We start from the raw sequence: 14,610 nt of genomic DNA, 5'->3' as shown, positions 1-14,610 counted from the left end.
TTTCTCTTCTTTTATCACCATCACCTTAATAAATTTACTTATTTTATTATTCTTAAAGTGGTGTGTGTAGTCTCTCTTTAAGGGCGTATTCACACGAACGTGGTTTGGTTCCGCATCAGAGACACATTTTTTGCGACTCGGATGTGGACCCATTCACTTCAATGGGGCCGCAAAAGAGTGCTACAGCACTCTGTTTGCTGTCTGCATCCGTTGCTCCATTCCATGGCCCCCGCAAAGATAGATCATGTCCTATTCTTGTCCGTTTTGCAGACAAGAATAGGCATTTCTATAATGGGTCGCTCGTTCTGTAACATGCGGAAGGCACATGGGCGGCATCCATGTTTTGCAGATCACAAAATACGACACATTCATGTGCATGAGCCCTAAAGAGTATCTGAACCTGAAATTGTGTATTTGTTAGCAATACAGGGGTTTGATCTGAGGTATGAAAGATTTGGGGATGGGGGGGGGGGATGAAGCTGAACTGAGGTCTGATGAAGATTGAAGGTCTGAAAAAAAAAATGTTTTTTTCTTAAATTCTAGGTGCGTCCTATGAAGCGAAAAATACAGTATAGCAGATTGACATTTGTGTAAAAGGCAGCAGTAGATCCCTACAGGGCCATGCTGGATTTGTCTACACCTATTCTGTTTCAAGCAAACAGTATGTAAAGACAATACATGTAAGGCTAGGTCTACACAACGACATGTGTCGTGCGACAAATGTTGCCGTGTAGACCTATCCTAACCCTTCCCTATAATCTTACACTACATTTGTGCTAGACCAGTAGGGGGCAGTACATTGTGCTTTATTACAAGCTTCTTATTTATTGAAAACAAAATCCACCAGGGAAGATGGAATCAAGGTCAAAATTAAAAAAACAAAAAAACACATGTATAAAAATAAAAGTCACTGATTTGGGGTAAACGTCCTCTTTAAAACGTGTCTGGATTTCGTTTGTGCCAAGCACAAATCTTCTTATCATATTGCATTTGCCCCAGTCCCTTTTTGGTAGTGAGAAGCCCTTCAATAAGGGATTTTTTGTACATAATAAATATATAAAAGAAGCCGTTCCCACCGATGTCCAGTTTTGGTCAGAGAAAACCTATAGGACAAGTTTGTTTCAGAGCTCATAGATCTGTCTTGAATCAGCTGTAGCTCAGACAGACGGAGTCTTTGGTTGGTGAAACTGCTGGATAAGTTGAGGTCGCTTGACTCGAGGTTTCCGTCTCTTTGGCTTGCTCTTGGCCTTGTTGATTTGTACCACAAAGAAAGCCAGTACTACCATAGCACCAAGAAACGCAAAGACGGGAATGGTCTGGCCCACATCCTGGTTATAGCGTCCGGGCATAATTCCTGTTGGGAGAGAAAGAGCAAATGATTCTCGTGGTAAAATGAAATCTAGAGATCTTCTTTCCTGACATAACCTCCTAATAATGGCAGCTTCATATCACGTATTATGGCTTTGTCTCGTTGCATGAGGTCCACTGACACCGTGTTGCCTGCGTAAAACAAGGACACTCACTCATCACGGCTGCTATTTTTCCCTGGTTAATTGACAGAATAATAATAATAAAAAGAAAAAAGGAAGGATCCTCCTCTCTGTTCACACAGAGCATTTTGTATTTTTTGCGGAATCCGCATCAAGTTTTTTTGGATGCATTTTTTTCCTGATGCGATTTTGTCGCCGATTTTATTTCCTGCCCATTTCACCTAGAATTTTGGACGTGGAATCCACATTAAGAATGGACAGGACACTTTCCCCCCCCCCCCCCCCCCCCGCGGTGCAGTTTTTCAAATCACAAGTGAGAAAGAAAAAGCAGTTTGAATTCGCATGAATTCCTATTGAAATCAATAGAGAAGATCTGCATGTGTTTTGGTGCGGAATCTACTGTGAACATTCCCTATTAAACTATAGATTTCCAAATAATGGATTTAAAGATTTTTTTCTACAATGGGCAATCCCTTCATCACCGTATGATACAATATTCAGTACTAATGGTCGCTCAAAGGTTATCTGAGAATTTCAAATTGATGGCCTATCCTCAGGATACGTGAGATCAGTGGGGGTCCGACAACTGGCATCCCCACCGATCAGCTGTTTGAAGAGACGCTCAGGCCTCTTCCTAGGGCAGTGCCATCACCGTACATCGGTCACATGGCCTATGTGCAGCTCAGTCCCAGATTCGACAAACAAGGCAGAGATGTGACATGAGTGACTGGTTGGCACAGCATGGACATTACACTGATGAACCTCCTGCATGAATAAGGTGCGTGCACCGACTGCCTAGTAGCACCTCTCTACAGGACTGCATGTTCTGTGCTGCTCTTTACCTGCCCTAGGTGACTTCAGCCATCTTGTATTTTTCTGGTACACTGTGCACCTATTACTTACCTGTATTCCTCCTTCATTGTGTGATGACATTTTTTCCATACAGATATGGTGTCCGGTTACAATAGTTTCAAATCACAGAGGTCCTTCTAGAACAGGGGTGCACAACGTTTCCTGGTTGGGGGCCACATTGCCAGACTAAACCAATGACGAGGGCCGAAATGAAAATTTAAAGGTGTATTAACAACTGAAATTTTGTACTTATGGCATATTGAACACACATTATATACCATTAATGTCTAGTTACACTTCCAGGACTCCCCTCTAATGGGAGAAAATACCTAAAAAATACATATGAGCAGCCACAAGACATAGGCATACATGTCTGTTACCAGATGGTTGGGGGCCGCACAGAATGGTATCAAGGGCCGCATGTGGCCCCCGGGCCGCAGGTTGTGCACCCCTGTTCTAGAACTAATGCATATTGTAATTTGACAGACCAGTGAACGTGGTGTTTCAGGCCAGTTTCACACTAGCGCTTAGTATCCGGCTGGCTGTTCTGGCAGGGAGCAGGCTACCGGATCCCTCTGAAATCCGGCATTGCCAGAAACTTAAACATCGCTGTCCAGCCCCATTAACAAATATGCCAAGAAACGGCAGAAAGAAAACCGCTGTGCGCTGGGTTGCAGCCGGATCTCCGCCGGCTGTCTTCTTCAGTCCCACACACTGAGTAAAGAAGCAGTGTGACTGGTAACTGCTGCTCCATTCAAACATGGGAACCCGTTCTTGTGACCAATGGCGATTCCAGCATGGGACCCCAGAGATCACTTATCCCTGAGTTTTTATTCTGAAACAACTCTTATACTGGGTAGCAGTGTAGTAGTGACAGACAGACCGATTTCACCAGTATGTCACTTATCTGCTAATATCAGTTGACCCTTTAAGGTGAATCTCCATCTTTTGTCATCAAGGAAGTATCTTTATAGTGGCCATAACTGCTTTTCTGACAGAGAGCTTCAGGCCCTCTTCATACAAATGAGTTTAATATATAACCACTAGACATTATGCCCTTTACAATAACAGGCGCCAGAATTGGCCGATGCGCAGAGCAATCATCACACTGCGTTTCATGGACGGCACTTGGGGTGTGGTTGGCAGTTGGGATCGGCATTGTGACTGGTGGTGCCGAGACTGCTGGCACTGTGACTGGTGGTGCCAAGACCACTGGCAGCAACTGGTGCTGTATCTGTGTCTGACAGGACTGTAATGGCAGTGCTTCTGTTTTATTTAAGGATGGTGCTCAAACTGACACAGCACACCATAATAACGGCGCGCTGCTGTGGGCGGTCCGAGCGGCGTGTGGGGCGTCCTGTGTTTATTGTCCGCCGCAATTGTGGGCGGTAACGGCGGCATGTAGGACAGCGCTGTTGCCAAGAGTGGTTCAGGAGGCCTGAGATGCGATGTCTTTTTATTGGCCACTGGCGCGCTAATGTGGGCGGTCCGGGTGGCCAGCGCAATTGTGGGCGGTACCGGTGGCGCGTGGAGCGGCTTTGATGTTACCGAGCTGTTGCTGTGGGCAGTTCAGGAGGCCTGAGATGCGCAGTGTTTTTAATGGCCAGCGGCGCCGCAATTTTCGGCACACACGCACGGTCACAGAGGGATTTTATAATATAGGATAGGCAGTAAGCTCCCTCTATTGGCCACTGCAGGCAGCAAGTGAATAAAATGAGATGTAATTACACTGCACCACTGCTACAAGGGACACATATAGAAGAGGGTACAACGTTCACATGAGCACCACAACATCCTCCATCAGCTGATTGCAGGGGTGCCAGGAGTCAGACCCCCGCTGATCTGAAACTGATCAACTATCCCTTTCAATATCTGTACTTGGAATATACAAAGCAATATACACTAACCTCCAGGCATATCCCAGGCTCCACTTTCACCAGGTGACAATGGTCTCACTTGTGGACGATTTTGACGAATGTTAGGTAGAGCCACTTTATCCAGATCTATTGATAGCAGTTTCTGATGTTTCCACAGGTTGCTGGAGAAGATTAAACAGTATAAATACAAATGTATGTCATGACCAGCAACAAAAAACAAACAAAAGAATTACTCTGGATGCACAGAATGTACAGGTTGTAGTTAGATACAATCTACGTGAAGGGTTAATTAACACCCTGTGTAATGGTTCAGAGCCGCACTGCGCTTTGATGGTCAAAACAGGTGGACAAGACTGTTGTCAGACCGACCACTGAAAGTGATGCTAAGCCCTTATAATGTGGTGGCATTCTCCACTAGGATAAGCCATCAAAGTTAGACAGTTGTGGGTCTCAGGGGCCTCAGAAAGTGGAGTAGAGCGCACCGCACATGAGCGGCATGCTCCCATACATTTCTATGGGCGTTACAAAAAAAGCCAAGCGTGGGCGGCTATTTTCATAAGTCTCATAAATTAATAGTGAGCATAACTCTCAAGCGCAGCCACCCCCTTCACTCTCAAGCGCAGCCACCCCCTTCACTCTCAAGCGCAGCCACCCCCTTCACTCTCAAGCGCAGCCACCCCCTTCACTCTCAAGCGCAGCCACCCCCTTCACTCTCAAGCGCAGCCACCCCCTTCACTCTCAAGCGCAGCCACCCCCTTCACTCTCAAGCGCAGCCACCCCCTTCACTCTCAAGCGCAGCCACCCCCTTCACTCTCAAGCGCAGCCACCCCCTTCACTCTCAAGCGCAGCCTCCCCCATCACTCTCAAGCGCAGCCACCCCCTTCACTCTCAAGCGCAGCCACCCCCTTCACTCTCAAGCGCAGCCACCCCCTTCACTCCTATGGGATTGCTAGAAATAGCCGAACCAGTGCTCAGCCAGCCATTTTCAGAACTCCCAACCAGCCGATTTTTTACATTTGCATTCTCTCTCGTCTGGATAAAGAAAGTTTTTTACATCCGAAGGGGAGTGCTGCAATTTACTTTTTCTTGTGCAGTGGATTCTTGAAGATATTGCCTGTCAATGATATATGCTTTGGTTTGTATTTGTGACGCTGTCAGTAGAAGACTGTCATGACATTCACGTAGTGCCACTCAAGCTTTTTCTACGGTCTGATTTTTTTTGGTTGTTTGTTTCAGTTTCACATCATAAAGCATTTTTGAAAAAAAATCATGTTTTAGTGTCTGCATATTCTGAGAGCCATGTTTTCTTATATTTTGGGCAATTGTCTTAGACAGGGGCTAATTTTTAGCAGTATGAGATGACTGTTTGATTGGTACTATTTTAGGGAGCACTGCCCACCAATGCAAACATTGTAGAAAACACTCCCAGCACCCGACCTCTGACAGGGAGCTGCCGTCACAAAATTAACCCCTCAGGTGCCGCGGATGGCAGCACCCTGTCAGAGGTGCGTCCCCATCACCATGGGAACGTCTGTGTCAGAATATACCATCGGATCTGAGTTTTCACCTAGAGGTATGGGTAGTAATGTGCTAAGAGCAAGAGTGTGCAATAAACTAATTGCTGTGATCACATTAAAGGGAACCTGTCACCAGGATTTTGGGTATAGAGCTGAGGACATGGGTTGCTAGAGGGCCACTAGAACATCCGCAATACCCAGTCCCCATAGCTCTCTGTGCTTTTATTGTGTAAAAAAAACGATTTGATACATATGCAAATTTACATAAAAGAGTCATATCTTACTTATGTGACCAGAGAAGAGTCATATTTTCAAGCTCTGACTCATCTCAGGTTAATTTGCATATGTATCAAATCGGTTTCTATACACAATAAAAGCACACAGAGCTATGGGGACTGGATATTGGGGATGTTCTAGTGGCCATCTAGCAACCCATGTACTCAGCTCTATACCCAAAATCCCGGTGACAGGTTCCCTTTAAGGCCTCGTTCACACCAGGCAGTGCGTTCCGGACCGATTCTGTACAGAATGCACTGCACCGCATTGCGGCCGGCTAACTATATTGTGGGGCGGGAGGGGCGTAGTAGTCTGTTGAAGTGATTGGCACCATAACCATGCCCAACGGCTGCAAGGCGATCGGCTGCACAGGATCGCAAGGCACATTATGCCTGCGGTCCAGTCCAAACAAAATGCTGCAAGCAGCATTTTGACCGAACCTCAGGCATAATTGTGCCTTGCGATCCTGTGCAGCCGATCGCCTGCCCCACAACATAGTGAGCCGGGCGCGATGTAGTGCATTCTGGACAGAATCATCTGGTGTGAACGAGGACTAAACTCATTTCACACCACAAAGACTGGAACGCAAGCCAGCCACCTACCTGCATAAGGAAGCGTGGCGGTGCATTGAAATATGGTTTTGATTTTAAATTATTTTTTGTATCAGGACAAGTAGATTGTCATGAGGGACAATTAGATCGAGCCCCTGCTTTAGTCCTTCGACAAGTATTTTTTTATATTTTTTATTTCCACACCCCCACACCCCTGTATACTTTTTTAATTTTTTATTTATGTAAGTTTTGCACAATGATATCATTTTTGAAACAAAAAAATAAATAAAAGAAATCATGTTTTAGTGTCTCCATAGTCTGAGAGCCATATTTTTTTTTATTTTTAGGGCGATTGTCTTAGGTAGGGGGCTCATTTTTTGCGGGATGAGGTGACTGTTAGATTGGTATGATTTTGGGGGGCATACGCCTTTTTGATCACTTGGTATTGCACTTTAAGTGATGTAAGGTGACAATTGTTTTTTTTAGCACAGTTTTTATTTTAAAAAAATTGACGGTGTTCACCTGAGAGGTTAGGTCATGTGATATTTTTTCGTCCCACTCTGGGACTTCACCTTTTGGGGGGGGGGGGGGGGGTCTGATCCCCTTTACAATGCATTCCAATACTTCTGTATTGTGATGCATTGGCTCTAAGTGTATTACACACTGTAATACACTTACAGGGGGCAGGATCTCACAGGCTCTCACAGAAGGCAGCCACGATGCCTAAGAAAGGCATCGGGCTGCCTTTTTGCGCCATCGGGTCCCTGACACAGCAGTGCGGGGACCCAATGACTGCTCCGATCCCCACAGCAAATCAAGGGTTAATGCACCGCCATCTGTGTTTTCACCGTTGCTGGCGCATACAACAGGGGTCCGGCTATCAGTGACTGCCTGACCCCTGCCGCGGATCAGGCGGGCGCAGCTCCTGCTCCCGCCCGATTAGCGCGCCGTACGGCGTTAAGGGGTTAAATTCAATTAGACCAAAAAAATCACAGAAAAAACTAAGATAAAAACATCCTGCACGGTATGATATACAAATGTGCGGATGCCCATGGCCATATTATTGAAGAAGATCACAGAAATAAGATAATAATGCACTCACTCTGATATAATATCTGAGACACTTGGCCAATATATTTTGATCAAAATACATCATACCGTGCAGGATGTTTTTATCTTAGTTTTTTCTGTGATTTTTTTGGTCTATGTAGTATTTGCTTGAGGGAGTGGCACCTTCAAGTGTGAACACGCACCTATTTTATCTTGGCAGTAGCATTCCTCTGCACTTTTGCCCTTCCTATCCAATAGAGCGCCTTGATTAGTTGGTACATATGGCTGTGCTTTCTCCTCCTCCCATTGGTTGCTTGACGCACATGGAGGTGACTAGGAGCGGCACACCATATGTGCGGCGTCTGCGCTCCTGAACATAGAAGCCCAATGGCTTAGGTAGGTTTAGCGTAGGACCCGCCTGACCTGAGACCACCTTGGCGTTCGGTAGGCGGGCTCAGATGTGTTTTGATCAAAATATATTGGCTAAGAGTCTCAGATTTTATCATATCAGAGTGAGGACTTTGTCCATATATAATGCTTGCATCTACTTTACCAAGTGCATTATTATCTTATTTCTGTGATTTTGTTAAATTCAATTAAATTCATCATGATGGACAGGAAATACACTTAAAATAATTTGAAATAAACTTCCATCTTTATAGTCGACCTTACAGGGGGTTTTCCAGGCAGGATTACCACGGTTTTTGATAGATATGCAGTTGCTTACCTCATGTGCATCTCCCCCGTGCTTTTTTTATTTGGACTCTCGTGACCGATTCTCCCCATGTAAACAAGTAACTCTGGTTTGCCTGCATCCTGTATGCTCATAATGTATAGCTAGTTTTATAGACATTCTCTGCCTCTGTTGCTGCTTCGACACGGCCATGACTAGGGATGAGCGATTCACATAAAACTTTGTTCTAATACTGTACAGAGCAGGAGCTCCGTAGAGTATTAGATTGTATTGGCTCCGAGACTTTGCGCAATAACTTCATAAATTTACAGTACAAGTCTTGAGAGACTTTGTGAAGTTATAACTTTGGCTCATCAGAACAAATACAATCTAATACTGTACGGAGCTCCTGCTATAAACTACTCATCCCTATACAGATTCATTGTTTGTTGGCAGCAGAGGCTATTTAGACAGAATGATCTGCTGCCAGCCAGTGATGATTTAGGTGTCCACATGAACAATCCCTATTACGCGCTATCCTATTCGCTCGTTCATCGAGTTTATATTGCAAATAGTCTATATCGCCCACCCCTAGTTCGAATAGGTAATCTTAACATAATTACTTAAGCAGAAAATTTTTGCAGGTTACACACCTAGGAGCAGTTTCATTGAGGGGCAGTGGTTTGGCCCAGGATAAATGAGGACAAGCTGGCAATGGTCGAGGTTTGGGGTCTCCCAAATGAGCTTCTAACACTTTGGAATAGCGATGAAGATGATTTCCTGAAAAGAGAACAAAGGCTTTAATGGACTATAATGTAAAGCAAAACATATTAAGATTTCTGCAGACTTCAGGGCTGAATTCTCAGAGAATCACTCGTAGAACCAATGTTTACATAGAACTTGCTTGGGTGCATAGCATTTTGGGGTGTGCCCGGCAATCCCATTTAGAAAAACAGTAACTTATTGCATGATGGATACACAGCTAAGTTGGTAGGGGATCATCCATTGGCCATTTTCAATAGCAAACTAAAAATCTAAATGGAACTCTGGGTTACAACAGTCTGCAACTTGGGATCAGTCTGCAATTAAATCTAAAAGTGCAAAGGAGGTCAATATCCTTAAAGGGGTTTTATGAGGATTGCTTTTTATCTAATGCCCGCAGCCTGCCTCTGGAAAACAGAAAAGTCACCCTTACCTGCTTCTCTGCCACGTCGGTGCTAAATGCCAATAACTGCTGCTTTTCATCTGGTGCTAAATACCAATAACTGGCTTCCACGGTGACGTGGCCAAAAGTGGCAAATCACGTGACGATGCCCATGCAGTGTTAGATATAAATACTGTGGGGGTGGAAAAATGGACAATGTGGAGGGAGAGCGGAAGACTGAAGCGGCGGGGAGCAGGTAAGAATGAATCTGTTTAGGAAGGCTGGCTGTGGGCATTAGATAAACATTAATTCTTCCCAGATAACCTGTTTAAAGCACCCGCAAGCAAACAATGGATCAACTCCAACCAGGGAAACACACACTCTACTTACCTTCCATTCTCTCTGGCGGTGGGATCCCTTCACCAGTTGGAGGCTTCTGTCTGTTTTCAGAGTGGCTGAGACTTGCCGGCAACACTCCATAGGAAGTGTATTGGAGTAAGGAGTCAAGAAGCCAGAAGCAATCTGCACATTTTAGAGAAAAGGTTTACTATGCTTTACTATAAACAATTGTACAAAGGTAAATTAATGTAATAAATGCAGAAGCTAAAAGAGCACAAGAACGTATTTTTATTTAGAAGAAAAAATAAATAAAAAAAAAGCCCACAAGTGCCCCCACACGCTGAGGAATTTTCTGCAACAAAGACATCTCCCATGTCATCCTATGGGGTGAAAATTGGCAATACCCACGTTCTGTTCCGCAGTGGAATATTAATTCTGCAGCTGACCAGAACGCAAACAATGTTTTGCTGCAGATTTCCTGTAGCTGAAAATCTCCATTAATTTCAAAGATGTAATCTGCACAGAAATCCACAAAATCATTTGCAAAGAAACACCCATCCTATCCCAGGGTTGTGGAGATGGTACGCCAACGCCTCCATTTCATTGAGTCCTTCATAAATGCCAAATAATTAGTAATAGCAAATTTCCTGTAGTAAAATGGCAACATGAAGCTTTTTCTCATCATTATACAAGTAACCAGACGACTTAGGTAGAACATAAATCAGATTTATTACAATACAATTACTGAACAAATAACAAAATGAACAAATAACTTAAAATTCCTGTAAGTAACTATGCACTAACTGGAAAACTTTGTTATGCTCTTAAAGAGGACCTTCCATGGGTCCAGACTTTATAAACGAAGTATCAGGGTATATAGGGCATACAGCGGGGATCTAATAGCGCTTACTATTTTTTCTGGGCACCACACCGTTCGCTCGCTGTGGCCCTTGTTAAATTCTCCCACCCTGTATGCTTATTTTAGCATCGGTAAAGGGAGGAGGAGACTGTCCTGTTTCTTAATGGGCGTCTCCTTCTCCCTGGCTGTAGCGCTGTCCAATCACAGCGGAGAGCGTCACAGCCAGGGAGAAGGTGAGTTTTTTGTTTTTTTTTTCTCCCTGGCCGTGGCACTCTCTGCTGCAATTGGACAGCGCTACAGCCAGGGAGAAGGAGACGCCCATTGAGAAACAGGACAGTCCCCTCCTCCCTTTACCGATGCAAAAATTAGCATACAGGGCCGGAGGAATTTAACGGGGGCCACAGCGGGCAAATGGAGCGGCGCCCAGAAAAAAAATAGTAAGCGCTATTAGATGCCCGCTGTATGCCCTACATACCCTGATACTTCGTTTATAAAGTCTGGACCCATGAAAGGTCCTCTTTAAAGGCTATGTACACCTTTTGGGGCAATATTTTAAGTTATTGAATTGTACTAATTATGAGCTCAAAATAATTTTTTCAATTAGTCTTTATTAAAAATAGGGAGTCCTTTTTTTGTACATAGCCGAGATGCTCTAGTAGCAAGATCTTAATTTTTTCTCTGCTAACTCAGAAAGGGAGCTGACTGGCTCCGTATTCTGCTCTCAGACCTAAAGAGACCTTTACCAGGGCCAAAAATCATACAGATTATCACTAATGTGCATTCATAGTAACGCTAGTTAGCGATCATTGGGGCAGTGTAAATGTGCCGTCGATTAACTGATGAACGGGCGAAACGTTCGTTCATCAGGTAATCTAATAATCTGTGTGCATGCAAATATGATCATTTACTGCCAGCAGATTGTGCTGTGTAAACACGAGACAGCGTGGGGAAGAGCGATGGCATAGTGATCGCTCCTCCCTATACTCTGGAGGAGACCGCTGCAGGTAAATTGGCTTGGTGTTTAAACAGTTACAGAATCCCACCTTTCTGCCGATGACTGTCATCCAAGCAATTGGAGTCTCCATATAGCACAATTCTGCCCCCTCCTTCAGCCGGCGTCTGGTAGAGTCCTAGCAGAGGAACATTTTCAACCATAGAGGTTTCTTGCTTTAACACTTCAAGTCCTGAACAAAAAGGGAGCAAAAGAAGTCAGAAATTAAAAACACAGGACTGATGAATCTACCAAGCGTGGCACAGCTACACCTAATATGTTTGTATAGTGGGAGAGGGGCGATACGAGACTCACAAGGGTGATTCATTTCGGACAATGTAGTAACTAGGTTTGAGCGAAAAGAACAGGGATCAGCGGAACTCCAGCTGTTCTGAAATTACAACTCCCAGAATCCTCTTTTCACTTCTATGGGATTTACAAGAACGATAAGTTTGCATGCTGTGAGTTGTAGTTTCACAGCAACTGGAGTGCCAAAGAATTTCCTCATGCATCGTGGTAACAAAGCAATTTTCCCAGGATGTAGAATACTGCCTCCGCCCACCGTAAGATTTTGACAGATTCCTGCATCACCGCGAAGCTGCGTGTTCCCCCCTGGTGGTTGATGTACGCCACCGCCGTGGCGTTGTCCGACTGGACTCTGACCGGGTGACCCCTTAGGAGATGTGTCCTTAGGGATAGAAGAATCGCCCTGAGCTCCAGGACATTGATCGGAAGCTTGGACTCAGACTGAGACCATGTGCCTTGGACTGTCCTGGGAGGGAACACTCCTCCCCAACCTTGCAGATATTGCAAGGAAGGACCTTCCCAGAACTGGAACTGACAGCCACCAACAGAAGGACGACCTCACTTGATCACTTGAGGAGAGAGGCAGATGGGATAATCCAGACTCTCGGACGATTTGTCCCAGGAGGACAGAATCGCTCTCTGGAACATGCAAGAGTGGAACTGGGCAAAGGGATTCGCCTAGAAACAGGCGACCATCTTCCCTAATGTCCTCATGCAGAGGCGAATGAACAGAAGCCTGCAGTCGAGAAGAACCCTTACCGAGTGGTGTAAGGCCAGTCGCTTGTCTGGAGGAAGGTGAACTTGTGCCTCTTCCATATCCAGAAGCATACCCAGAAAGACCACAAAAAGGTTCAAGTAGAACCCCTTGAACCTCTCTGCTGGGGGAACAGGAGAGGAGAGATGACTCCGCGGTCCAGGAGGGACTGAATGGCCTGGTAGAAGGCGGCCGCCCCCTTGGGGACGGGATTAAAAAAAAACAGTCTGGGAGGAGGGACGAGAACTCGATCGCGTATCCTGAGGATACAATCTGGAGGGCCCAAGTGTTGAAGACGGGAGGTTTTCTACCGCCTGAGAGAGGGTTCTGGCCCAATCCGGCAACTCAGATGCCAAAGGGGGAGGCAGCAGCAGTACGGGCTGAATGGGGGGGGGGGGGCCTTGCCTGGGCGCCTGACAAGCAGCGCAGACAGAATCTGGTTGCCCGCAAGGGAATTTTTCCTGACACATAGAGCAGGCATAATGGACAGCTATTGGCAGCTTAGAATGAGCACCCGTGGGATCAGACATGTTTGTTACACAGGGAAAAACACACCAGAGGCTGGAGAGGGTACAGTGACCTGAGGAGAGGAGACAACAGTTCCTACCAGAGCCAGGAGCAGCGCCGCCAAGGAGGATGTCCTATGAGAAGAGCTTCCTGAACGCTGTGGAGGGAAGAGAAGGCCCCTGGCCCCCTCAGGTCCTACAATCTCCCGCTGAGCCTCTGCCACGGCGGTGCGCGCCGAAGTAACCCCCGCAGCACCGCCCAAACTGTAACCCCCGCAGCGCCTGTAGAGATTGTGACGGACGGCAGTCTGCTGGTGGAGCGCCATCTAAAGCGGGAGAGGAGGAATGCTATGTGCCACTGGTGGGTGCCGCTTTCTCTTTCCTAGCATCCCGGAACGAGCGCCGAGATAGGTCCCGCCCCCTCCCAACACCTCTGCTCACCGGGAATCTAGTGTCCCTGAACTTTGCCGACACATGTCTAATAAAGTCACCCCCCCCCCTGCCGGTCGAGTCACGCAGGAGACCGGAGAATGCCTCTTCAGGGAGGGGGGAGTCGAAAGCCGGGAGCAGGCATCACTATCTGTCCTGCCGCCATCTTCACACCCTTCATCTTCTCCAGCAGGGTCATCCCTTCAGCTACCGGCACCATAGTGGCAGGACGCTGGAAGATGGACTTGGATGGGTGACCCTTCCGCTGGCGGGATGCAGGGGAGCGAGGCTGCCCTGATCCACCTTGTCTTCTTGTGGGGGAGGAGGCAGCGTGGCGGGCCAACGCTGGCATGCTCCCCTGAGAGAACAGGAAGGCTGGGCAACCGCTGTTTCCCACATCAAAAAGAAGGAAAAAATAAAAAAATCAAATGAAAAAAAACCTTCAGGAGCTTGCCTCCTATTGACACTAGAAAAAAAATGAAGCTCTCTCTCCAGGCTGAAGGGGGTATAGCTGCCAGGGAGGAGCTAACAGCTTTATCTAGTGTCAACGCCTCCTAGAGGACATAGCTATACCCATGGTTCCTGTGTCCCCCAATGAATATGGGCGAGAAAAGGCATTATATATTTTTTTTCCCCCACTGGATTAACCCCTGGAAGCCCTCAATGTTAATCTCAGATTCTGCGATCAGCGATGAACACAGCATTCAATGACGAGGGAAAGAGCACAATTGCTGTTCCCCCATCTTTGCACCCGCTAAATACAAAGAAATGAGCTTTGTGGCAAAGTAATTCATTACAAGGCAAATTCCTTTGTGAAAGTAGGCGAAGCAGCCGGACCAAAGTTTTGATAAATTCGCTCATCACTAGTAGTAACCCCACTGTAACAGTCTCCCAACCCAGTGACCATGCTCATGATCAGAGACAGCGGTGCGGTTCTCTTGATTCAAGAGCTTATCACAAAGTCAATTGTCTCCCAGCGACTTCAATAGGTGCTGA

General features: G+C 46.2%; 1 protein-coding gene across 1 annotated transcript in view; it reads right to left on the bottom strand.

Annotated features, from left to right (window-relative positions):
• Nucleotides 1-785: 785 nt before the first annotated feature.
• Nucleotides 786-14,610, bottom strand: part of MBTPS1 (membrane bound transcription factor peptidase, site 1) — a 54,456-nt gene continuing 40,631 nt past the window's right edge. The window contains exons 19-23 of the mRNA XM_044269912.1: nt 11,672-11,812; nt 9,821-9,952; nt 8,940-9,066; nt 4,250-4,380; nt 786-1,354 (exon numbers count right to left, since the gene is read on the bottom strand). Coding sequence (XP_044125847.1) covers nt 1,158-1,354; nt 4,250-4,380; nt 8,940-9,066; nt 9,821-9,952; nt 11,672-11,812 — 728 coding nt within the window. The 3' untranslated portion in view covers nt 786-1,157. The remainder of the gene's footprint in view (nt 1,355-4,249; nt 4,381-8,939; nt 9,067-9,820; nt 9,953-11,671; nt 11,813-14,610) is intronic.

Source organism: Bufo gargarizans, chromosome 10 (genome assembly GCF_014858855.1).
Source record: "Bufo gargarizans isolate SCDJY-AF-19 chromosome 10, ASM1485885v1, whole genome shotgun sequence".
NCBI lineage: Eukaryota > Metazoa > Chordata > Amphibia > Anura > Bufonidae > Bufo > Bufo gargarizans.
The sequence above is the reverse complement of the archived record's forward strand: the minus strand, read 5'-3'. Positions and strand labels throughout refer to the sequence as shown.